Source organism: Dermochelys coriacea, chromosome 1, assembly GCF_009764565.3.
Source record: "Dermochelys coriacea isolate rDerCor1 chromosome 1, rDerCor1.pri.v4, whole genome shotgun sequence".
NCBI lineage: Eukaryota > Metazoa > Chordata > Testudines > Dermochelyidae > Dermochelys > Dermochelys coriacea.
In genome coordinates this window covers 353,348,814-353,375,453 of record NC_050068.2, presented here as the reverse complement: position 1 = coordinate 353,375,453, position 26,640 = coordinate 353,348,814, and the positions used below count along the sequence as shown (strand labels likewise).

The following is a 26,640-nucleotide window of genomic DNA, read 5'->3' as shown; positions in this document are numbered from 1 at the left end:
GACACAAAACTACAAGCGTTTTTGCAGCTATGCAGGGATAAGAACATAAACTCAACCCAGAAAAAAACTCAACAGTGTACTACTAGCAAGGAGAGCCACTGATACTCCAGTTTGATAAATTGGAAAATGGATTGAGTATAGCTCTTTTGTAGGAACAGCCAGTTACTTAGCCAGTTCAATCCTGTCAGAGAAAGAACAAGGGTATGCCCAAATAGAGAGAGGCCTTCTGGCTGTGGAATTTGGAGTGGAGCAATTCCATCCCCTATGGCTGCCCAGTAATAGTGCAATCAGACCACAAATCGCTAGAGATGATCGTGGCAAAGCCCCTTCTGAGTGCTCCAAAGAGATTGCAGCGCATGTGGATGCACCTCTAGCACTATCAGGTAGAGCTCAGATTTTGTCCAGGATGATTACTGGAGTTAGCTGGCAGCCTGAGCAGGGCATATATATCCAGCATCAGTGAGTTGGGGGAAGGGGATCAGGACATAGTGCAGTGTGTTAATGGAATCAATCTCCAGTTTCCACAGTGAAACTGATGGAAACCAAAGAGGCTAGAGAAAAGGGTACCCAACTACAGCCAGTCAAGAGAGCGATACTAGCAGGTGGCCAGAAGACAAAATCCAGGTACTGTAGGAGTAGAATCATACTTTCAAATGAAAGATGGATTGAGTGTGTAGGATGGAAGGATATTTTGAGGACAGAAATCTGCAGTCCCACCTCATTACCTAAGGATATCGTGCAAAAAATAAACACTTCACACCTAGGCAATAACAGCTACCCTAGATGGGCTTGAGAGTGAGTTTACTGTCTGGGAATGAATACCCAACTTCTCAGCTTTATGGGGGGAGTGACATCTTATTAGATATTGTTCAATATCTTCATAAATGATCTGGAGGATGGTGTGGATTGCACTCTCAGCAAATTTGCGGATGATACTAAACTGGGAGGAGTGGTAGATACGCTGGAGGGGAGGGATAGGATACAGAAGGACCTAGACAAATTGGAAGATTGGGCCAAAAGAAATCTAATGAGGTTCAATAAGGATAAGTGCAGGGTCCTGCACTTAGGATGGAAGAATCCAATGCACCGCTACAGACTAGGGACCGAATGGCTCGGCAGCAGTTCTGCGGAAAAGGACCTAGGGGTGACAGTGGACGAGAAGCTGGATATGAGTCAGCAGTGTGCCCTTGTTGCCAAGAAGGCCAATGGCATTTTGGGATGTATAAGTAGGGGCATAGCGAGCAGATCGAGGGACGTGATCGTTCCCCTCTATTCGACACTGGTGAGGCCTCATCTGGAGTACTGTGTCCAGTTTTGGGCCCCACACTACAAGAAGGATGTGGATAAATTGGAAAGAGTACAGCGAAGGGCAACAAAAATGATTAGGGGTCTAGAGCACATGACTTATGAGGAGAGGCTGAGGGAGCTGGGATTGTTTAGTCTGCAGAAGAGAAGAATGAGGGGGGATTTGATAGCTGCTTTCAACTACCTGAAAGGGGGTTTCAAAGAGGATGGCTCTAGACTGTTCTCAATGGTAGCAGATGACAGAACGAGGAGTAATGGTCTCAAGTTGCAATGGGGGACGTTTAGGTTGGATATTAGGAAAAACTTTTTCACTAAGAGGGTGGTGAAACACTGGAATGCGTTACCTAGGGAGGTGGTAGAATCTCCTTCCTTAGAGGTTTTTAAGGTCAGGCTTGACAAAGCCCTGGCTAGGATGATTTAACTGGGACTTGGTCCTGCTTTGAGCAGGGGGTTGGACTAGATGACCTTCTGGGGTCCCTTCCAACCCTGATATTCTATGATTCTATGATCTGCCTGTTGGGTGATAACTGCCAGCAGAAGCAGAGTCTGTTACCACAGGAGCTGCCCACCTGGCCAGAGGAAAAGGTGGTAGCGGACTTACTTACCTCCAAGAAAAAGCAGTACTTGATTACAGTGGACTGACTACTTTTCAAATTTTTCGGAGGTTGCTGCCCTGCATGATACAAGAAGCAGGCCACTGATTGGCACACTAAATGTAAATTTGTACATCTAGGAACGAACAGCGAAGGCCATATTTACACAATGGAGGGCTCTGTTCTGGAAGCAGTGACACTGAAAATGATTGGGCGGGGGTCCTGGTGGATAATCAGTGATCATGAGCTCCCAATGCCATGCTGTGGCCAAAGGGGGTAGTGCCACCCTTGGGTGCATAAACAGGGGGATCTCAAGGAGAAGTAGAGAGGTTATTTTTCATCTGTATTTGGCACTGGTGTGACTGCTGCTGGAATACTGTGTCTAGTCCACAATTCAAGATGGGTGTTGATAAATTGGTGAGAGTTCAGAGATCCATGAGAATGACTGAAGCGTTAGAAAACGTGCCATATAGCGATAGAGTCAAGGCGCTCAATCTGTATAGCTTAATAAAGAGAAGGTTAAAGGGTGACTTGATTGCAATTTACAAGTACATATATGAGGAACAAATATTTAATAATAAGCACTTCAATCTAGCCGAGAAACCTACAAAACAATCTAATGGCTGAAAAAAGAGCAGGAGTACTTGTGGCACCTTAGAGACCACAAATACTCCTGTGATTTTTGCAGATCCAGACTAACACTGCTGCTACTCTGAAACCTGTCAATGGCTGGAAGTTGAAGCTAGAGAAATTCAGACTGGAAATAAAGCACAATTTTTTAACAGAGTAATTTACCATTGACACAATTTACCAAGGGTTGTGGTGGATTCTCCATCACTAACAGTTTTTAAATCCAGATTGGATGTTTGTCTAAAAAAAGCTGCTCTGGGAATTATTTGGGGGCAGTTCTCTGGCCAGTGTTACACAGGAGGTCATAATAGATGATCACAATAGTCCCTTCTGGCCTGGGAACCTATGAACGACTGAAGGCTGTCTTTATGAGATGTGGCATTCCAGACACTGTATTCACTGACAACAGTCAACAAACCCCAATCTACCTTGGAAGAATTCAAGTTATTTGCACACAAATGGGAGTTTGACCACATCACCTCCTCCCCAGCACACCCACAGGGTAATGGTAAGGTGGAATCAGCTGTGGAAATAACCAAGAGGCTGTTTCTTCTGGATCAGATCACTTGTTAGCATTTTTGGCCCACAGGGGTACCAAAACAGGCCAGCACAGGCAGTCGGGGGGAAGGACCAAAACCCTGGTATCAAGGAAAAGAGACCTGTTGCAGCCAGAAGGATGAAGATGCCGCCCAGAGGAGCTGGCCAACAATCAGAGAAAGCAAGAACTAGAGTATGACAGGTTAGCCAAGGACCTACCAGCCTTGGAGAGAGGCACTTCTGCAAAGATTCAGCCATTAGAGACGCAGCAGCAGGAGTGGACTAAAGGAGTTGTGAGGGGGTGCAATGGGACCCAAGTCATACAAAGTGACTACGTAAGAGGGACACATGAACTGAAGGAACAGGAGACACTTAGGAGCCAGCAGACACAGTCCCCAGAGAGAGCTGACAGAAATACAGGGTTCGTCAGTGGATGGAGAAACAGAGAACCACCCAGAGGCAGCCCTGCAGGGAGGAGGGACACTCCACAGAGAGACAGGTGACAGGGAGACAGAGATAAGTCACTTCTGGTGTGGTCACCTGGTGAGGAGACCAGTTTCTCTCAAAGACTGTGTAAGCAGCTGAGCCTGTGTTACAGACAAGATGCCAGCTCGGGTATGTGCTAGCAACCTCTGGCTGAAGAGACACTGGGTGAGGGTCAGGGCATCAGTTATTTGTTTTTAATGACTGTTAAAATGTTCAAAAATAGGGAAGATGTATTGTGATTGGTGGAACTGGAGTCGGATCATAGAATCATAGAATATCAGGTTGGAAGGGACCTCAGGAGGTCATCTAGTCTAACCCCCTTCTCAAACCAGGACCAATCCCCAACTAAATCATCCCAGCCAGGGCTTTGTCAAACCTGACCTTAAAAACCTCAAAGAAAGGAGATTCCACCGCCCCCTAGGGAACCCATTCCAGTGCTTCATCACCCTCCTAGCGAAAACGTTTTTTCCTAATATCCAACCTCAACCTCTCCCACTGCAACCTGAGACCATGACTCCTTGTTCTGTCATCTGCTACCACTGAGAACAGTCTAGATCCATCCTCTTTGGAACCCCCTTTCAGGTAGCTGAAAGCAGCTATCAAATCCCCCCTCATTCTTCTCTTCTGCAGACTAAACAATCCCAGTTCCCTCAGCCTCTCCTCATAAGTCATGTGTTCCAGTCTCCTAATCATTTTTTTGCCCTCCACTGACTGTTTTCCAATTTTTCCACATCCTTCTTGTAGTGTCGGGCCCAAAACTGGACACAGTACTCCAGATGAGGCCTCACCAATGTCAAATAGAGGGGAACGATCACGTCCTTCGATCTGCTGGCAATGCCCCTACTTCTACAGCCCAAAATGCTATTGGCCTTCTTGGCAACAAGGGCACACTGTTGACTCATAGCCAGCTTCTCGTCCACTGTGACCCCTAGGTCCTTTTCTGCAGAACTGCTGCCATTCAGTCCCTAGTCTGTAGCGGTGCAGGGGATTCTTCCGTCCTAAGTGCAGGATTCTGCACTTGTCCTTGTTGAACCTCATCAGATTTCTTTTGGCCCAATCCTCTAATTTGTCTAGGGCCCTCTGTATCCTATCCCCACTGTGACGAAGTGGGACTGTTCTTAATGTTTCCTCTGAATTTTGTGGGGGTGCCTCAGTTTCCCCTATGCAGTTCTTAAGTATCTAGGGGGTGGGATAAGGGTGTATGATCATTGCAGAGCCCTAGAGGGCAGGTATGTGCAGGGGTCTGGACACAGAGAATGGCCAACACCCTGTTTCCTGGCAACTGATGGCCTGGGCCCTTCCCCCCTGCAAGGTGAGAGCTAAAGGGTTGGAGAACAAAGGAATCAGGTGCCCTCCTGGCCCGGGAAAGGGACAAAGCCCAGAGGAGGAGGGGGCTGGAGAGAGTTTCAGTTTGAGGCTGGCTGGGGACATGGAGTGAAGTGCAGACATGGTTGTCTGGCTCACTGCGCCCCAAAATGGACCCAGCTGAGGGGTCCTGTTCTCTGCACCTACAAGCTCTGTTTTGGACCATGTTCCTGTCATCTAATAAACCTTCTGTTTTACTGGCTGGCTGAGAGTCCCGTCTGACTGCGAAGTTTGGGTGCAGGACCCTTTGGCTTCCCCAGGACCCCGCCTGGGTGGACTCGCTGTGGGAAGCGCATGGAGGGGCAGAGGATGCTGGATGCTCCGAGGTCAGACCCAGGAAGGGGGAAGCTGGGTGAGCTGTGGGTCCTGCAGACAGGCTGCTCACAGAGAGGAGACTCCCCCAGAGTCCTGCCTGGCTTCGTAGGGAGCAGTTCCAGAGCATCGCCCGGGGACTCCATGACACCTACCCTCCAGCATATCTACCTCTCCTCGCAGTTTAGTGTCATCTGCAAACTTGCTGAGGGTGCAATCCACACCATCCTCCAGATCATTAATGAAGATATTGAACAAAACCAGCCCCAGGACTGACCCTTGAGGCACTTCACTTGATACTGGCTGCCAACTAGACATGGAGCCATTGATCACTACCCGTTGAGCCTGACAATCTAGCCAGCTTTCTATCCACCTTATAGTCTATTCATCCAGCCCATACTTCTTTAACTTGCTGGCAAGAATACTGTGGGAGACTGTGTCAGAGGGCCCATGTTCTGTGGAGGAACTGTTATTGGAGGACACAAGGAAGACATGGGGAATGCAGGGAATTAGGCTGGAGGCAACTCGGCCAGAGGTACAGAGCAGTGCACAGGGTTTAATGAAGTTCCACTTGTTCAACATAACCTGTACTCAGCATCACTCTTTGCTAATGAAATAGTCATAAGGCAAGAAGCTGGAGTTGTGAATGCTTCAGTGGAGCCCCCATCCTTTCAGCTTACACAAGAGAGGCTAGGGTTTAACTCTGATCTGTGAGGGTCTGTCAGTGCAGCCCTTGGCTATGTTGCCACATTGATGGGATGGGTACCCCAAACTGGTGAGCAAGAACCTCCTCATTCCTGGGCTGCTGTTCCTGGAAAAGTGTGTTTTTGATCCCCGCCTCCGAGAGTCAGGCCAGGGCTGTTCCTGCTATAGAGGTCTCAGGGTTTCTTCTGCCATTCAAAGGTCTAAGTGCCCTGGGCTCACAACTAGGCTCATTTCAGAGTAGCAGCCGTGTTAGTCTGTATTCGCAAAAAGAAAAGGAGTACTTGTGGCACCTTAGAGACTATACTCCTTTTCTTTTTGCTAATACAGACTAACACGGCTGCTACTCTGAAACCTGTCATTATGCAAGGCACTGAATTTAGCCGTATAGAGTGTTTTTTATAAAATTTGTTAGTCTCTAAGGTGCCACAAGAACTAGGCTAATAAAAGTGTTAATCAGGCAGGTCCATCTAACAGTGAGATCATCCTGGAGACCTGCCCCCCCTTCACCATTGCACAGAGCCCATCCTCTCATTTGTGGTTACTCAGCATCCCTGGGACAGGCAAAGGCAGCTGCTTATTTAGGAGATGTGTGTTTCTAAGTGTTCTGGATATTAGATGTTTGTTGTGTCCTTTGTGGAGTTAAAGTGACTCTCACTGTCTAAGTTTGTCCTTCAATTTATCCTCCCTTCCCATCTGTTGTGTTCTTTTCCCTCACTCTGCCCCTCCACACATGCTACGGAACAGGGAAGCTGCCAGGTTAGATCAGACCAGTGCTCCTTTAATGAGGTATCTGGTTTCTGAGAGTGACTAGAAGCAGTTGCTTCAGAGGGAGGGGCAAGAAATGGGCAATTTATTGAATAACCTGTTCACAGGAAAGCTTCTTCTGGACCCCATCAGTAGGTTGTTGGCTTATGCCCCGAAGAGGGTTTATATCTGTTCTTTAAAGACTCCATGTCTCAAATAACCATAGAGGATCTCATTCTGTGTAACCATCAATCCATTTTTGAATCCTATTAATGTCTTGGCCTCAATTGCATTTTATGGCAGCGAGTCCCGCAGATTAATCATGGATCATATAAATAAAAATAGTGTTTACTTCTATAGTTTTAAATTGTTGCTTTTTAGCATTTCATTGGAGTTCCAGTTACTGTATTAGGAGAAAGGGTGAATAGAAGCGGCTGATTTACCTTCTCTCTCTCATTTTGTATTTCTCTGTCATGTCACATCTTAACACAATTCATATCTTTTCCAGCTCACCAGTAGGAAAGTTTCTTCAGCTCTCTAATCATTTTCATTGCTCCCTCTGTTTCTGTTAGGTATTTTTGAGGTGCTGTGATCAAAACCAGGTGCAGCAGTCCAGCCCAGAGTACCCCGTAGATTGCTAGAATAACACCAGCATTGGCATTATTATTTTCTATCTGCTTTGTTGGGGCTGGTCTACCCTGAAAACTTACATCGGCATAGCAACGTCTCTTAGGGGTGTGAAAAGTCTATCCCCCAAGAACCATAGTCATGCCAACCTAATCCCCAGCGTATATAATGCTAGACTGACAGACGCATTCTTCCAGCAACCTAGCTACCATCGCTTGGGGAGGCGGGTTAACTACAGCAACAGGAGTACTTCCCTCGTGGCTGGAGTGAGTGGCCACGCTGAAGCACTGGGGTGCAGCTGTGCTGCTGAAGTGTTTTAATTGTAGACAAACCCTAACACTTGTGTTGTTTCATTCATTGTCTTTGCATTCTGAGCTGCCTTGGCCCGTTGCCTCATCCCCCTGCATGTACAGTATTCACTTCTATGATTCTACTCCATTCACTTCTCTTGGCCGTTCATCTCCCACGGGTGGCTGAGGTCTCAGGACAGCACTGGCTCTGTCCTTCTCTTAGTAGCACTGTCTTCCACAAGAAGCAACCAGATTGGCCCCCCCTTCCGAAGTCTAGCTGCCTAGGTAGCTGCCTTGCCTTGAAAGAAAGACTCTGGATACCCGCAGATGCAGCTTCTCTTTCTTTCCAGCTCAGCACGCTGGGTGCCAAGCACATCTGAGAGGCAGTTGCTCCTAGGATTGTTAGCACCACACTTGGCTGCCCACCCCCTCTCTCCCCAGCAACCTGCTCCCATGTCCCCATGTGTGCGTTTGAATAGAGCTGAATGTAAATGTACACCTCTAGAAACAGAGAATGCAGCCATACTGACCAGCTATGCGGGAACTCTGAAAAACATTTGGGGGTTGTGGTGAAGAATCAGCTGAATGTGAGTTCCCAGTGTGATTCTGTGCCCAAAAGGACTAATTTAATCCTGGATCTATAAATAGGGATCTCAGGTATGAGCAGAGAGGTTATTTTACCTCTATGTTTGGCACTGGTGTGACTGCTGCTGGGATATTGTGTCCAGTTCTGCTGCCCAGAGTTCAAGAAGGATGCTGATGAATTGGAGGGGGTCAGAGAAGAGCCAGGGAGAATGACTATAGTTCTAGTAATAAGCTACATAGATTGAGCTCCTTGAATCTAACAAAGAAAAGGTGAAGGAGTGACTTAGTTACAGTTTCTAAGTGCCTGAATGGGGAACAGATAGTTAATAATGGGCTCTTCAGTCTAGCAGACGAAGGTGTAACACAGTCCAGTGACTGGAAGCTGAAGCTAGACAGATTCAGACTGGAAATAAGGTGTAAATTGTTGATAGTGAGAGTAATTAACCATTGGAACAATTCACCCAGGATCACAGAGAATTTTAAAATCCCTGACAATTTTTAAATCCAGACTGGATGTTTTTTTCTAAAAGCTCTGCTCTAGGAATTATTGTGGGGCAGGCCTCTGACCTGTGCTGTGCAGGTGGTCAGACCAGATGATCACAGTGGTACCTGCTGACCTTGGAATCTATGGGCATGTCCGCGCTGCAATAAAATGCCTGCAGCTGGCCCATGTCAGCTGACTTAGGGTCACAGGACTCGGGCTGCAGGTCTGTGAAATTGCTATGTAGATGCTTGGGCTTGCACTGGAGCCTCGGCTCTGGTACCCCATGAGAGAGACAGCCCCAGAGACTAGGCTGCAGCCCAAGCCTGAATGTCTGCACTGCAATTGTATAGCCCTCAGCCCAAGCCCAGGCCAGCTGCAGGTGTTTTATTGCAACGGTTTCTCCACCCACCAAATGTGTTTGAACTTAAAATCCAGACCTAAGGGCCAGGTCCAACTCCATTGACAACAGTGGGAGCTGGATCAGAGACATATGAGAGTGTATCTCGCCTGTACCTTATTCTGTGTGGGTTTCTGAACATTCGTTAAGTTTTGGGACAAACCTTTGGTGCTTGTCAACCAGTGGTTTGGAAGCTGTATTGAAAAGTCCTTGTAGAAAACTCTTTTCTGTTGTGTGCATGTGGATCTTTATTCAGAGACACTCTGAGAAGTGAAGAGTCAATGTGTGTCTATGTACGGACACCTTCTGGGACAGAGGAGTATGCGTGCAGGATCTCTGCAAATGAGTCCGTGTGGGTACATACGGAGATGAAGAGGAGTATGTATGCACGAATGGATGTCTGTGTAGACACGTACCTGGAGGGAGCAGGTAGAGGAGCATGTGCATGCCTGCTCATGCAGTCACATACTTTCAGGAAGATGGTTCTTATCCCATCTTTCAGCAGCATGAGAAATCTCTGCTTTTTTTCTTACAGAAACGAGAGAGGACAGGACAAAGCGTCTCTTCCGACATTACACTGTGGGTTCATATGACAACTTCACCTCTCACAGGTAAGTGCCAGACTACCTCGTCGGTGAGAGATGGCAGAAAATGGGACTGGTATCTCCTTAATTTGTCTTACAGTAGATCATGGGAAGGGAGCTTCCTTCAGTCAATCCACATTCTATACTGACTGTCCAGGAGTGGATTCTTTAGGCAAAAGGCTGAGACTGGTGATGACTATGAGGTTGATGCCTGAGATTAGTAATAAAAGTACTTTTGGCGGCAGAGGAGTATGGGTCCGAGAAGTGCCTTTTTTTCCTAGTGACCCACGTTGGGGAATTGTATTGGGCATCCTGGGAGTTGGAGCCTGAGCACTGGGTAGGGATGGAGAGCTCTGGTTCTCTGCTGGAGAAGGACAGAGGGGACGCTGTGTGTATGTGTGTGTGTGTGTGTGTGAGATAAAACAGGGACAGGTGTGTTAGAAATGCCATAGTTGAGATAGGGCTGGAGTGTTCTGGGACTGGAGGTCTGGAGATGGTATGTAGTTTGCTGCATTTGAGACAACCCCAAGATAAAATGTAACAAGTTACAGCACTCAGCGTGAAAATAGTTAAGAGTACGGGGTCTCCGTTGTTACACAGCCATCCTTGGCCTGGGCTATGCGTGGCTGGGAGACATTCAGAACGGAAGGGGTCCTAGAACTTGGTTTGGTGTTTGAATACAAAGCTGCATCTGGAGCTGGGTTTCTATGTGAGGTGTTTGGCTGTATAGAGAAGGGGATAGGCTTGATGGTGCTTTGAGGATATGATCTCTGCTTACTCCTATGCGCCTATGCTTGGATAAGGTATTGGTCGGTGAAGGAGAATGGGATAGGTATTACAGAATGTGATATGATATGAACAAATTGTCACAGATCTTTATAGGAAAACAATCTCTCCAACCACATTGAAACCCTTCGAGTGTGTCAACAAAAGAGTGGATGAATGTTGTTCTATTGAGGTTCTGATAACAAGACCATCAGTGTGGTGTCTGGGCACCTTTGGGGAGAACTGGTAAATGTAATTTATATGCATTTTCAAAAAAAGCCTTTGACAAAGTCTCTCAAGAGGGGCTGGTAAGGGTACTGTGTGGTCTACGAAGCAAAGTTCTGCCCTAGATTAGAAACTGGCTAAGAGACAGAAAATGGCAATATATGAATAGTGGGGATTCCCCAGGGTCTGTGCTAGGTCTAGTGTTGTCATTGGTTTAGTATATTAACATCCTGAGAAAGGCTGTGAATAGTGAGGTGGCAATTTGCAAATGGCACAAAATTATTTAAGCCAGTCAAGACTACAGTGGATGGTGGGATTTAACCAAGAGAGATGAATGGCAGGTGGAATTTACTTTTGGCAAATGCAAGGTGTTGAACACCAGAAGGAACCATTTGAACTACTCATCCAGATTACTGAGTTATAACTTCAATGTGATCACTTAGGACTAAAGACCTGGTATCATTGTGAGCAGTTCAGGGAAAACATCTGCTTAGTGCACAGGGGAAGTCAAAAAGCAAACAACATGTTAGGTTGTATAAAGAAAGGAACAGAAGACATTACTGAAATTGTTATAATATCATTATATAAGTGGAAGATACAGCTTGGAATATCATATTCAGTTCTGGTCATCCCATCTCAAACGAGAGAGAAAGTAGAAATAGAAAGGGTCCAGTGGTGAAAATGTCCAGGAGCATAGAAAGACTTCGGTATGAGAGGAGACTGTAAAAGTTAGGGCTAAACTGGGTACTCCTATTTACTCTCTCATAATACAATAACAAAAAGGCTTAGTCTGTGGTATAAAGTTTTGCCGGCATAGCTGTGTCAACAAGAAATGTGAAAGAAATCACACCTCCTAGCTGACTTTGCTGTGCTGGAAAAACCCATCATGCTGGTGCAGCTATGCCGACAGAAGAGTACTTCAGTCAACTTAACTAGTGTCATATGGGGCAGTGGTTTGGCTAAGCCGTCAGAATTCCTTCTCAGGTCAGCTAAACCGGTGACTCCAGCAGGGGACTCTGCCAGCAAAGCCATACCAATATGGCGATATTGGCAAAACATTTGTAGCATAGACCAGCCTGCAGATGCTGAATGAAACTGAAATGCCATGTGTTCAAAACTGATAGAACAAAATACTTTTTACATAAAACATAATGAACTTGTTAAACTCAAAGCCAGAAGTTATCATTTAGATCAAGAGTTTAGAAAGGATTAGGTATTACTTTAGATAGGATGAAAGCGATAAAACCTTCATGCTTCAGAGAATAAGCCAAATGCTTACTAACAAGGAGGAAAAGTCCTCTATGAGCCGATTATTCCAAAATTGTTGGGTATGTGGTTTGTTGTACATTCACCTGAAGCAGCTGATATTTAGCACTATCAAAGACAGGAGACTGGGTTAGGTGGACCATTGGGCTGATCCAATGCAACAATTCCTCTGAAGTTACTGTGGGTGGCTAGTGTTTGATAACAGATTGAGTTGCACTGAGGGAAAGATGGCTGGATAATGCTGATGTCACAACAATTAGGTTAGTATTAGGACAAGGAGACTATTTGGGATGTTGGGATTAGACACATGCCATTGATGCTTCAGTTGGTGTTGAAGGTTCTGGGTGGAGGCGGTTTCCGTGACATGGCTGGTTTGGGCATGTGGCAAATAGCTCCTGTTGCCTTAGAGAGGCAGGCTGGAAAGGGTGTTAGGGTTATTATAGGATGAGGATTGGAATGGCGAATGAAAAGAACTGGGGCTGGTATTGAGTAGCATGGTACACCTATTTGCCTGGCTGCCCATGACCACTGATAAAGTTTGCAGATAACACAAAAATTGAGGGAGTGGTAAATAATGAAGGGGACAAGTCACTGGTGCAAAGCAATCTGGATCGCTTGGTAAACTGGGTGCAAGCAAACAATATCAAATAAAAAACCACAGTAGGAGGACCAAAATAATGCCACCATGGCTAAACAGCAGAGTCATGGAGGCTGTTAGAGACAAGAAGGCATCCTTTAAAATTTGGAAGTCAGTCATCATGAGAAAAATAGGAAGGAGCACAAATTCTGGCAAGTAAAATGTAGACGTGTAATAAGGCAGGTCAATACAGAAATGAGAAGCCCTTGCCGGAGATGCAAAAACTCAGAGTAAAAATTTTAAAGTACATCAGGACCAGGTTGCCTGTGGGTCACATTGTAGTGGGGTTACTAGATGACAAATGTGTTAAAGGCGAACCCCAAAGACAAGGCCACTGCAGAGAAGCAAAATGAATTCTTTGCATCAGTCTTCATTGCAGAGGATGTTGGGGAGAAACTTACATCAGAGCTATTCTTTTTGGACAACAAATCTGAACTGTCCCACATTGATGTGTCAATGGAAGAGGTTTTAGAACAAATGGATAAATTAAACAGTAATAAGTTATCAGGACCAGTTGGGATTAGAAATTAGATTTTTTTATTTCAAAAGGGCTGACTTTCAAAAATTAAGGAAATTAGTTAGGGAAGTGGATTGGACTGAAGAATTTATGGATCTAAAGGTAGAGGAGGCCTGGGATTACTTTAAATCAAAGCTGCAGAAGCTATCGGAAGCCTGCATCCCAAGAAAGGGGAAAAAATTCATAGGCAGGAGTTGTAAACCAAGCTGGATGAGCAAGCATCTTAGAGAGGTGATTAAGAAGAAGCAGAAAGCATACAGGGAGAGGAAGATGGGAGGGATCAGCAAGGAAAGCTACCTAATTGAGGTCAGAACATGTAGGGATAAAGTGAGAGAGGCTAAAAGTCGAGTAGAGTTGGACCTTGCAAAGGGAATTAAAACCAATAGTAAAAGGTTCTATAGCCATATAAATAAGAAGAAAACAAAGAAAGAAGAAGTGGAACCGCTAAACACTGAGGATGGAGCGGAGGTTAAGGATAATCTAGGCATGGCCCAATATCTAAACAAATACTTTGCCTCAGTCTTTAATAAGGCTAAAGAAGATCTTAGGGATAATGGTAGCATGACAAATGGGAATGAGGTTATGGAGGTAGATGTTACCATATCTGAGGTAGAAGCAAAACTCAAACAGCTTAATGGGACTAGATCGGGGGGCCCAGATAATCTTCATCCAAGAATATTAAAGGAATTGGCACCTGAAATTGCAAGCCCATTAGCAAAAATTTTTAATGAATCTGTAAACTCGGGAGTTGTACCGAATGATTGGAGAATTGCTAATATAGTTCCTATTTTTAAGAAAGGGAAAAAAAAGTGATCCGGGTAACTACAGGCCAGTTAGTTTGACATCTGTAGTATGCAAGGTCCTGGAAAAAATTTTGAAGGAGAAATTAGTTAAGGACATTGAAATCAATGGTAAATGGGACAAAATACAACATGGTTTTACAAAAGGTAAATCGTGCCAAACCAACTTGATCTCCTTCTTTGAGAAAGTAACAGATTTTTTAGATAAAGGAAATGCAGTGGATCTAATTTACCTAGATTTCAGTAAGGCGTTTGATACCGTGCCATGTGGGGAATTATTAGTTAAATTGGAAAAGATGGAGATCAATATGAACATCAAAAAGTGGATAAGAAATTGGTTAAAGGGGAGACTGCAACGGGTCCTACTGAAAGGCGAACTGTCAGGCTGGAGGGAGGTTACCAGTGGAGTTCCTCAGGGATCAGTTTTGGGACCAATCTTATTTAATCTTTTTATTACTGACCTTGGCACAAAAAGTGAGTGTGTGCTAATAAAGTTTGCAGATGATACAAAGCTGGGAGGTATTGCCAATTCAGAGAAGGATCGGGATATTATACAGGAGGATCTGGATGACCTTGTAAACTGGAGTAGTAGTAATAGTATGAAATTTAATAGTGAGAAGTGTAAGGTTATGCATTTAGGGATTAATAACAAGAATTTTAGTTATAAGTTGGGGACGCATCACTTAGAAGTAACGGAAGAGGAGAAGGACCTTGGAGTATTGGTTGATCATAGGATGACTATGAGCTGCCAATGTGATATGGCTGTGAAAAAAGCTAATGCTGTTTTGGGATGCATCAGGAGAGGCATTTCCAGTAGGGATAAGGAGGTTTTAGTACCATTATACAAGGCACTGGTGAGACCTCACCTAGAATACTGTGTGCAGTTCTGGTCTCCCATGTTTAAAAAGGATGAATTCAAACTGGAGCAGATACAGAGAAGGGCTACTAGGATGATCCGAGGAATGGAAAACTTGTCTTATGAAAGGGACTTAAAGAGCTTGGCTTGTTTAGCCTAACTAAAAGAAGGTTGAGGGGAGATGTGATTGCTCTCTATAAATATATCAGAGGGATAAATACAGGAGAGGGAGAGGAATTATTTAAGCTCAGCACCAATGTGGACACGAACAAATGGGTATAAACTGGCCACCAAGAAGTTTAGACTTGAAATTAGATGAAGGTTTCTAACCATCAGAGGAGTGAAGTTTTGGAATAGCCTTCCAAGGGAAGCACTGGGGGGCAAAAGATCTATCTGGCTTTAAGATTCTTCTCGATAAGTTTATGGAGGAGATGGTATGATGGGATAATGTGATTTTGGTAATGAATTAAGCTTTAAATATTCAGGGTAAATAGGCCTAATCCCCTGAGATGGGATATTAGATGGATGGGATTTGAGTTACTACAGAAAATTCTTTTCTGGGTATCTGGCTGGCGAATCTTGCCCATATGCTCAGGGTTTAGCTGATCGCCATATTTGGAGTCGGGAAGGAATTTTCCTCCAGGGCAGATTGGAGAGGCCCTGGAGGTTTTTCACCTTCCTCTGTAGCATGGGGCACGGGTCACTTGAGGGAGGATTCTCTGCTCCTTGAAGTCTTTAAACCACGATTTGAGGACTTCAGTATCTCAGACATAGGTGGGGTTTTTCGTAGGAGTGGGTGGGTGAGATTCTGTGGCCTGCGTTGTGCAGGAGTTCGGACTAGATGATCAGAATGGTCCCTTCTGACCTTAGTATCTATGAATCTATCTATGGATTCACCCAAGAATTCTGAAGGAACTCAAATATGAAATTACAAAACTACTAGCTGTGGTATTTAACCTATCACTGAAATTGGCCTCTGTACCAGATGACAGGAAGGTAGCTAATGTAACACTGATTTTTAAAAAGGGCTCCAGAGGAGCTCCTGGCAACTACAGGCTAGTGAGCCTAACTTTAGTACTGGGCCAGTTGGTTGAAACAGTAGTAAAGAACAGAATTTTCAGACACATAGATAAACACGATTTGTTGGCTTTTGTAAAAGGAAATCGTGCCTCACAAATCTGTTAGAATTCTTTGAGGGAGTCAAGAAGCATATAGATATAACATACTTCGATTTTCAGAAAGACTTTGACAAGGTCCAATTTCAAAGGCTCTTAAGTTTCAGAGTAGCAGCCGTGTTAGTCTGTATTCGCAAAAAGAAAAGGAGTACTTGTGGCACCTTAGAGACTAACAAATTTATTAGAGCATAAGATTTCGTGAGCTACAGCTCACTTCATCGGATGCATGGCTCTTAAGTAAACGAAGTAGCTTTGGGATAAGATGGAAGATCCTCTCATGGATCATAACTGGTTGAAAGATAGGAAGCGAAGTATAGAACTAAATGGTCAGTTTTCCCAATGGAAAGAGTGAACAGTGGAGTCCCCCAAGGATCTGTACTGGGACATGTGTTGTTCAACGTATTCATTAATGATCTGGAAAAGGGGTTGAATAGTGAAGTGGCAAAATTTTGCAGATGATTCAAAATTATCCAAGATAGTTAAGTCCAAAGTAGACTGCAAGGAGTTAGAGGGATCTTAGAAAGCTGAGTGACTGGGCGACAAAATGGCAGATAGAACTCAATGTTGATAAGTGCAAAGTAATGCACATGGGAAAAAATAATCACACCTATACATATATACAGAATGATGGGTTCTAAATTAGCTGTTACCACTAAGAAAGAGATCTTGGAGTCATTGTGCACAGTTCTCTGAAAACTGCTGCTCATTGCGCAGCACCGGTCAAAAAGGCTAAAGTATGTTAGGAACTACTAGGAAAGGGGTAGAAAATAAGAGAGAAAATATAATAATGCCACTATGTAAATCCCTGGTGTGCCCACATCTTGAATGTGTGTAGTTCTGGTGGCCCCTTCTCAAAAGAAAAAAATATATAGTGAAACTGGAAAAAGTTCCCCGAGAAGGACAACAAAGATAATCAAGCATGTGAAATGGCTTGCATAAGAGGAGATACTAAAAAGATTAGGGCAGTTCACCTTAGAAAAGAGGTGACTAAAAAAGATATGATAGAGAGCTACAAAATCATGAATAGTATGGATAGTACTTACCTTTTATGTTACTTTACCTATGAATAGTGTTTACCCTTTCACATAATACAAAAACTAGGGGTCACCTTATTAAATTAATAGGCTGCAGGTTTAGTACAAACGAGGAAGTACTTTTTCACACAACACGCAAGTAACCTGTGGAACTCATTGCCGTGGGATGTTGTGAAGGCCAAAAATATAATTGACTTCAAAAAAGAACATGATAAGTTCATGAAGGATAGGTCCATCAATGGCTATTAGCCAAGATGGTCAGGACACAACCCCCTGGTCTGAATGTCCCTAAGCCTCTGGCTGCATGATGCCGGGAGCGGAAGACAGGGTTGGATCACTCCATAACTTCCCTGTTCTGTGCACTCCTCCTGAAGCTCTGGTATGGACCAATGTTGGAGACAAGATACTGGCCAAGATGGACCATGGTCTGACCAACTATGGTAGCTCTTGTGTTCTTAATGTGCATTTTAATTCAGCTAAATTTATACGTCTAGGAACAAAGAATGCAGGCCATGCTTACAGAATTGGGGACTCTATCCTGGGAGGCAATGACTCTGAAAAAGATTTGGGGGTCATGGTGGATAATCAGCTAAACAAGAGCTTCCAGTGTGGTGCTGTGGCCAACAGAGCTAATGTGATCCTGGGGTACATGAACGAGGGAATCTCTGGTAGGAGCAGAGAGGTTATTTTACGTCTTTCTCTGGAACTGGCGGGAACTGCTGGAATCCTGTGTCCAGTTCTGGTGCACACAATTCAAGAAGGATGTTGATAATTAAAGAGGGTTCAGAGAAGAGCCACGAGAATGATTAAAGGATTAGAAAACATACTGTATAGTGATAGACTCAAAGAGCTCCATCTATTTAGCTAAACAAAGAGAAGGTTAAGGGGTGACTTGATCACAGTCCTTAAGTATCTACGTGGGGACAAATGTTTAATGGGCTCCTCAGTGTAGCAGAGAAAGGCATGTTCCAATGCCTGTAATTTGAAGCTAGACAAATTCAGACTGGAAATAAGGTGTATTTTTTTAACAGTGACAGTAATTAACCATCGGAACACTTTACCAGGGGTTGGGGTAGATTCTCCAGCACTTAAAATTTTTAACTCAAGAGTGGATGTTTTTTCTAAAAGTTCTGTTCTAGGAATTATTGTGGGGTAGGCCTCTCACCTGTGCTGTACAGGAGATCAGACGAGATGATCACAATCGTCCCATCAGGCCTTGGAATCTGTGACTCTGTGATCAATGATATGAGGTTGGAATTGCTGTGATTTTCTTTGGAAAATAGAAATATCACAAATAGTGAGAACTTGTTTTCCTCTCTGCCCTCAGCAGCTCCTTTAGAGCTGAGATCTTTTCTTCTGAAAGCATCTTTCCAGCCAAGGGGAGCAGTAGACAGGTACAACAGTGTACAGGTGCATCCCCCAGGTGGCTGATGTGGGTAGCCCCTGTTGGGGAAATCCCCAGTAGGGTTGAACCAAATATTATGGATTAAGGTGCCGTGAACCAACAGTATATTGGAGAAGGAAAATTTTGATTTCAGACTGGGGCAGAGAGCAGGCAAGTCTCTCCAGGAGAAGGGAAACTCTGATTTCAGATCTGAGCAGTCCAAGCTCACTAGCTTTCTAAGGCAGTGGTCTAGGATGGAACTGCTGATACCTGTTCTAGCAGGCCAGCAGGCCATGACATGGTATCCCCAGGAGTGCATAGGTTGGGTTGGCCTAACAAGCTAGTTCATCTGAAACTCATTTGTTGCAGAAGCTGTACAGCAAACCAAAGAGTGCGGAGATGGCGAGATAATATCTAAGGTACTGTCGGCTCAGTATAGGAAAGCAGATTAAAATGATTTGAAGGAGAGCACTTATCCTGCCATCTCTCACTTCACTGGAGATCTCGAGAGTAGAAAGAGATCAACTCAATTACATTGTTTAAGGAAAGACTTCAAGGTGCTTGAGAAAATTATATACCATCTAGCTTAAATTGCAGGGAAAGTCTTTGTAATAGTTTCCAGGTGTGAATGGATGTCCCCCAGTGTGCAGTACGGAACAGCTGGATCATAGCGAAATAGCAGGTTTGTGGGCTTAGAAGATTTACGCATCCTCCTCTTAGTTTAATAAATTGCAAGGAGAGCCTAACAGCCAGGCTGCAGCTGCAGCTCTGCCTAGTGGTAAGGGTCTGCGGCAACACGCGAGGAGGGGAACCCAGGCCCTCCCACTTCACCAAGTTCCAATGCGGGGGCTCTCTTGGGTATCATAAGGCAGCAGTCCGTTCCCTGTGGTCTAGCTAACACTCTCCTGTGTCTCTTCCTACCTCTCTGCCCCTCCTCGGCCTGTGTCATGGCTGGCAGTTGTCCCCGGCACTCTGTTCCACAGGTCTCAGTGGGGAGCCCCAGCTCCAGGCAGTAGGCCTCTCCCTGGGACTGCCGTCCTGGCGTAATCCTGCTGCAGCAGTGAGTGCAGAGCTGCTTCTCTCCACCGCCACCCTGCTGTGCTAAAGAGACTCCCTGTTAAATCCCTGCCTCAGGCCAGTCAGAGCTGGGCTTCCCAGGCCCAGAACTGCTCCTGCACCCTTCACTCTCCAGCGGGAGGTTTACCCACCCATCACATATCTGCAGGCTTGAGCAGGGATGATTTTATGTTCTCTTCCAGGCCATGAATAAAAATGCTAAATAGCATAGGGCCAAGACCTGTTACCTGTGGGACTGCACTGGAAACAGACTGTTCAGTGATGGTTCCCTATTTACAATCACATCTGGAGATCTGTCTGTTAGCCGACTTTCAATCCATTTAATGTAGGCCATGTGAATTTTATCTTTCTAGTTTTGAATCAGAATGTCATGCAGCATCAAATCAAATGCCTTACAGAAGTCTAAGTGTATTACAACAACTCTATTATCTTTATCAGTCAAACTTATGATCTCATCAAAACAATCAAGTTAGTTTGACAGGATCTATTTTCCATAGAACCCTGTTGAATGGCATTAATTATATTAACCTCCTTTAATACTGTATTAATTAAGTCCCATATCAGATTGTCTTGCCCAACTCCGATGTCAGATTGACAGACCTATAATTAGCCAGGTCCTCCCGTTTACCCTGTTTAAGTACTGGCACATAAGCCGTCTTCTGGAACTTCCCCAGCATTTTGTAGTTTATTGAAAATCATCATTAAGGGTCCAGCGAGCTGCTCACCCAGCACTTTTACTGTTCAAATGTGGGAGGGATATCAGAGTGTGTGATTAATAAAAGACAGCGATCCCACTCAGCCGGGGCCATGGCTCTGCTGCTCTTCCTGGCTGGGCCCACGCAACCCTGCTGTTTCCCCTCTCCAGTTTCGGTTTGGCTGCTTTCATTTCCCACCTCTTCCCCAGTCCCACACTTCAGATGTTTCTTGGGGATGAGACCCACAACTCTCCTTTTCCACCTCCGTCAAGCTTTGGGTTTTCTCTAGGGCCCGCCACTGTAGTGCCTAAAAGGCAGTTCCTCATGGCATTGGTTTCCAGTCCAAGTCCAGCCCATCTTTAAAAAAGGGAAGAAGGAGGATCTGAGGAACTACAGGCCAGTCAGCCTCACCTCTGTCTCTGGAAAAATCATGGAGAAGGTCCTCAAGGAATCAATTCTGAAGCACTTAGAGGAGAGGAAAGTGATCAGGAACAGTCAGAGTGGATTCACCAAGGGCAAGTCCTGCCTGACTAATCTAATTGCCTTCTCTGACGAGATAACTGGCTCTGTGGATGAGGAGAAAGCAGTGGACATGTTATTCCTTGACTTTAGCAAAGCTTTTGATAAGGTCTCTCACAGTATTCTTGCCATCAAGTTAAAGAAGTATGGGCTGGATGAATGGACGATAAAGTGGGTAGAAAGCTGGCTAGATCGTCTGGCTCAACAGGTAGTGATCAATGGCTCCATATCTAGTTGGCAGCCGGTATCAAGCGGATTGCTCCAAGGGTCGGTCGTTTGGCCGGTTTTGTTCAATATCTTCATTAATGATCTGGAGGATGGTGTGGATTGCACCCTCAGCAAATTTGCATATGACACTAAACTGGGAGGAGTGGTAGATACATTGGAGGGTAGGGATAGGATACAGAGGGACCTAGACAAATTAGAGGATTGGACCAAGGAAATCTGATGAGGTTCAACAAGGACAAGTGCAGAGTCCTGGACTTAGGACGGAAGAATCCCATTCACTGCTACACACTAGGGACTGAATGGCTCAGCAGCAGTTCTGCAGAATAGAACCTAGGGGTTACAGTGGACGAGAAGCTGGCTATGAGTCAACAGTGTGCCCTTGTTGCCAAGAAGGCCAATGGCATTTTGGGCTAAGTAGGGGCATTGCCACCAGCAGATCAAGGGACGTGATTGTTCCCCTCTATTCGACATTGGTGAGGCCTCATCTGGAGTACTGTGTCCAGTTTTGGGCCCGACACTACAAGAAGGATGTGAAAAAATTGGAAAACGGCCAGCGGAGGGCAACAAAAATGATTAGGAGACTGGAACACATGTCTTATGAGGAGAGGTTGAGGGAACTGGGATTGTTTAGTCTGCGGAAGAGAAGAATGAGGGGGGATTTGATAGCTGCTTTCAACTACGTGAAAGGGGGTTCCAAAGAGGATGGATCTAGACTGTTCTCATTGGTAGCAGATGACAGAATGAGGAGTAATGGTCTCAAGTTGCAGTGGGGGAGTTTTAGGTTGGATATTAGGAAAAACTTCACTAGGAAGGTGGTGAAACCCTGGAATGGGTTACCTAGGGAGGTGGTGGAATCTCCTTCCTTAAAGGTTTTTAAGGTCAGGCTTGACAAAGCCCTGACTGGGATGATTTAGTTGGGGATTGGTCCTGCTTTGAGCAGGGGGTTGGACTAGATGACCTCCTGAGTTCTCTTCCAACCCGGATATTCTGTGGTTCTATGTTTCTATGATTCTAAATATAGTGCCTGGTCTTTGAAGAGCTTGCAATCTAGAAGGAAAGCAACAGACAGAGGGCAGGGGTGAAGAATGAGGCACTACCGCAGAAGTTGCTGTCATTGTTTCACCCTTCTGCCTAGACATTGCTAGTTGGTCAGGGTTTTGGTGGCATTGTGATATAAGTGGATCTCTAGGAGGAATTTGAAAGAGGCCAGGGTAGTTCAGTTGAGCATCCATGTGGAAAAGGTCTGTTGTTCAATAGCTAGTGTGACAGAAGCTGAGTCTTTGACAGTCTTTCCCTGCCGCTTTAGCTGTGTTTATCGAGTGACCTTGGCTGTCTGGGTAAGATGCCTGCTTTGAAAATGTGTTCGTTATAAAAAAGCTAATTTGCCTTAGACCAGGTATCCCACATTTTTCATTCCATTCTGAGATGCTGCTGTTGTAGGAGAGGGCAGGACCCCAGGCAAACGGTAACAGAGTTAATTAAACTGATTCTAGGAAAGATCTCCCAAATTATCCTTTCAACAAGGGTGGAGTTGGGGACGGCACCTGTAAGGGTCCCAGTGGCTCTAAGAGAACAAGCAGAGAGAGGGGCAGCAAGTTATCCATCACAGGTGTTTCTGTAGCAGTCATTCACTGAAATGCCTAAGCACTGAATAAGCAAATTAGATCTTTGTGGCAGAGTCCACACTGGACTCCATCGAGTATTCTGCTTTTCACTTTTCTGGGTGCTAGGAAACCCTACTTGCTTTCCACTTACCCTTGAGTTGGAAAGCCTTTAATAAACAAATGAGGCTTGCAAACTGTTCTACAAACAGTCAGTTTTGAGGCTAATCTAATCTCATCTACTAGCTCATTCTACAATTGAGCAACCTCAGCAAAGAGTGCTTTATCTCCGCTCTCTCAAGGAGAATCGTATGCCTAGCACTATTCTCCACCTGCCCAAACAAATGTTCTAAAAGAAAATGCACACAATAACTCTCTAAATGAACATAATGTCCAAGAGCGGTACTAACAGCACTCCCTTCCACCCAGCCCAGCCCTTCAGATAAAGCATCAGAAGAGAACAGGTTCAAATGTCAATTCTAAAGGGCTGGACATTAATTTCATAATCGCTCACAGGCTAAACGGAAAAATAATTTACTCTTTGGCAAAGAATCTCAAATGTGTCTCATCTTTAATTTAAAAGCAAGAAAATGTTGCATTTTCTTTCTCTCTCTCTTTTAATTGTTACTATCCCAGTGACCTGTAAAAGAATCCTTCAGAATGCAAAGCCTTCTAGGAAAGCAATGCTGAATTTTTAATAAGAGCATCTGTTGTAATATACATGATGAATATACATACATCACCCCTGCAGTCCAGCCTGTCTCATCTGGAGACACAATAAGGCAGTGGTTCTCAACCAGGGGTGTGCATACCTCTCGGGGTACACAGAGGTCTTCCAGGGGGTACATCAACTCATCTAGATATTTGCCTAGTTCTTGTGTTATGAGAAGGAGTAAATAAAACTTCCTTATTTACTTTGTCCACAGCAGTTATGATTTTATAGACCTCTATCATATCTCGCCCTTAGTTGTCTCTTTTCCAAGATGAAAAGTTCAAGTCTTATTAATCTCTCCGTATATGGAAGCCAATCCATACCCCTAATCATTTTGATTGCCCTATTCTGAACCTTTTCCAAGTCCAATATATCTTTTTTGAGAAGGGGTGATCACATCTGCACACAGTATTCAAGATGTGGGCGTACCATGGATTTATATAGAGGCAATATGATATTTTCTATCTTATTATCTATCCCTTTCTTAATGATTCCCAGCATTCTGTTCGCTTTTTTGACTGCTGCTGCACATTGAGTGGATGTTTTCAGAGAATTATCCACAATGAGACCAAGATTCTTCACGAACAAGGTCAGCTCCCAGACTACTACACTGGGCAGTGCAGTATTGGGAGAAGGTGACCAGCCCTCTGTGGAGAAAGAAGTGGTTCAGGACTATTTACAAAAGGTGGACAAGCACAAGTTCATAGTGTCGGATTCACTGCATCCAAGGGTGCTAAAGGAGTTGGCAGATGTGATTGCAGAGCCATTAGCTATTATCTTTGAAAACTCATGGTGATCAGGTGAGGACCCGGCTGACTGGAAAAAGGCTAATGTAGTGCCCATCTTTAAAAAAGGGAAGAAGGAGGATCTGGAGAACTACAGGCAAGTCAGCCTCAACTCAGTCCCTGGAAAAATCATGGAGCAAGTCCTCAAGGAATCAACATTGAAGCACTTCGAGGAGAGGAAAGTGATCAGAAACAGCATGGATTCACCAAGGGCAAGTCATGCCTGACTAACCTAATTGCCTTCTATGATGAGATAACTGGCTCTGTGGATGAGGGGAAAGCAGTGGACGTGTTATTGCTTGACTTTAGCAAAGCATTTGACATGGTCTCCCACAGTATTCTTGCCAGCAATATGGCAATAAAGAAATATGGGCTGGATGAATGGACGATAAGGTGGATAGAAAGCTGGCTAGATCATTGGGCTCAACCGGTAGTGATCAATGGCTCAACATCTAGTTGGCAGCCGTTATCAAGTGGAGTGCCCCAAGGGTGGGTCCTGGGGCCAGTTTGTTCAATATCTTTATTAATGATCTGGAGGATGGTGTGGATTTCACCCTCAGCAAGTTTGCAGATGACACTAAACTGGGAGGAGAGATAGATACACTGGAGGGTAGGGATAGGATACTGAGGGACCTAGACAAATTAGAGGACTGAGACAAAAGAAATCAGGTGAAGTTCAATAAGGACAAGTGCAGAGTCCTGCACTTAGGAAGGAAAAATCCCATGCACCGCTGCAGACTAGGGACTGAATGGCTAGGCAGCAGTTCTGCAGAAAAGGACCTAGGGGTTACAGTGGACGAGAAGCTGGCTATGAGTCAACAGTGTGCCCTTGTTGCTAAGAAGGCTAATGGTATTTTGGGCTATATAAGTAGGAGCATTGCCAGCAGATTGAGGGACGTGATCATTCCCCTCTATTCGGCATTGGTGAGGCCTCATCTGGAGTACTTTATCCAGTTTTGGGCCCCACGCTACAAGAAGGATGTGGAAAAATTGGAAAGAGTCTAGCAGAGGGCAACAAAAATTATTAGAGGGCTGGAGCATGTGACTTACGAGGAGAGGCTGAGGGAAGTGGGATTATTTAGTCTGCAGAAGAGAAGAATGAGGCAGGATTTGATAGCTGCTTCCAACTACGTGAAAGGGGGTTCCAAAGAGTATGGAGCTCGGCTGTTCTCAGTTGTAGCAGATGACAGAACGAGGAGTCATGGTCTCAAGTTGAGTGAGGGAGGTTTAGGTTTGATATTAGGAAAACTTTTTCACTAGGAGGGTGGTGAAGCACTGGAATGGGTTACCTAGGGAGGTGGTAGAATCTCCTTCCTTAAAGGTTTTTAAGGTCAGGCTTGACAAAGCCCTGACTGGGATGATTTAGTTAGGGATTGGTCCTGCTTTGAGCAGGGGGTTGGACTAGATGACTTCCTGAGATTCCTTCCAACCCTATGATTCTATGATTCTAAGATCCCTTTCTCGAGTGGTAACAGGTAATTTAGACCCCATCATTTTATATGTATAGTTGCGATTATGTTTTCCAATGTGCAATTCTTTGCATTTATCAACATTGAATTTCATCTGCCATTTTGTTGCCCAGTCACCTAGTTTTGTGAGATGCTTTTGTAGCTCTTTGCAGTCTGCTTTGGACTTAACTATCTTCAGTAGTTTTGTATCATCTGCAAGTTTTGCCACCTCCCTCTTTACCCCTTTTTCCAGATAATTTATGAATTTGTTGAATAGGACTGGTCCCAGTACAGACACCTGGGGGACACCACTATTTACCTCTCTCCATTCTGAAAACTGACCATTTATTCCTACCCTTTATTTCCTATCTTTTAACCAGTTACCAATCCATGAGAGGACCTTCCCTTTTATCCCATGGCAGCTTACTTTGCTTAAAAGCCTTTGGTGAGGACCTTGTCAAAGCTTTTCTGAAAATCTAAGTGTACGCTGTATCCACTGGATCCCCCTTGTTCACATGCTTGTAGATCGCCTCAAAGAATTTTAGTAGATTGGTGATGCATCATTTCCCTTTTAAAAAACCGTGTTGACTCCTCTCCAACAAATTATGTTCATCTATGTCTGATAATTTTGTTCTTTACTATAGTTTCAATGCTTACCGGCCTATAATTGCCGGGATCACCACTGGAGCCCTTTTTAAAAATTGGCATCACATTAGCTATCCTCCAGTCATCTGGTGCAGAAGCTGATTTAAATGATAGGTTACAGACCACAGTTAGTAGTTCTGTAATTTCACATTTGAGTTCCTTCAGAACTCTTTGGTGAATACCATCTGGTTCTGGTGACATATTACTGTTTAGTGTATCAATTTGTTCAAAAACCTCCTCTAATGACACCTCAATCTGGGACAGTTCCTCAGATTTGTCACCTAAAAAGAATGGCTCAGCTTTGGGAATCTCCCCCACATCCTCAGCTGTGAAGACCAATGCAGTGAATTTATTTAGTTTCTCCACAATGGCCTTATCATCCTTGAGTGCTCCTTTAGCATTCTGATTTTCCCGTGGCCCCACTGGTTGTTTAGCGGGCTTTCTGGTTTTGATGTACTTACAAAAATTTTGCTGTTACTTTTTGAGTCCTTGGCCAGCTGCTCCTCAAATTCTTTTTTGGGCTTCCTAATTATATTTTTACACTTCATTTGCCAGAGTTTATGCTCCTTTCCATTTTCCTCAGTAGGATTTAACTTCCACTTTTTAAAGGATGCCTTTTTGCCTCTC

The 26,640-nt window shown here is 44.6% G+C and overlaps 1 protein-coding gene across 2 annotated transcripts in view; it reads left to right on the top strand.

The window, feature by feature from the left end:
- The window catches only part of SHANK3 (SH3 and multiple ankyrin repeat domains 3), a 695,549-nt gene that overhangs the window by 546,064 nt on the left and 122,845 nt on the right, over window positions 1–26,640 (top strand). For both annotated transcript variants that reach the window (XM_043500373.1, XM_043500369.1), the window contains exon 15: window positions 9,596–9,671. In XM_043500373.1, coding sequence (XP_043356308.1) covers window positions 9,596–9,671 — 76 coding nt within the window. The remainder of the gene's footprint in view (window positions 1–9,595; window positions 9,672–26,640) is intronic.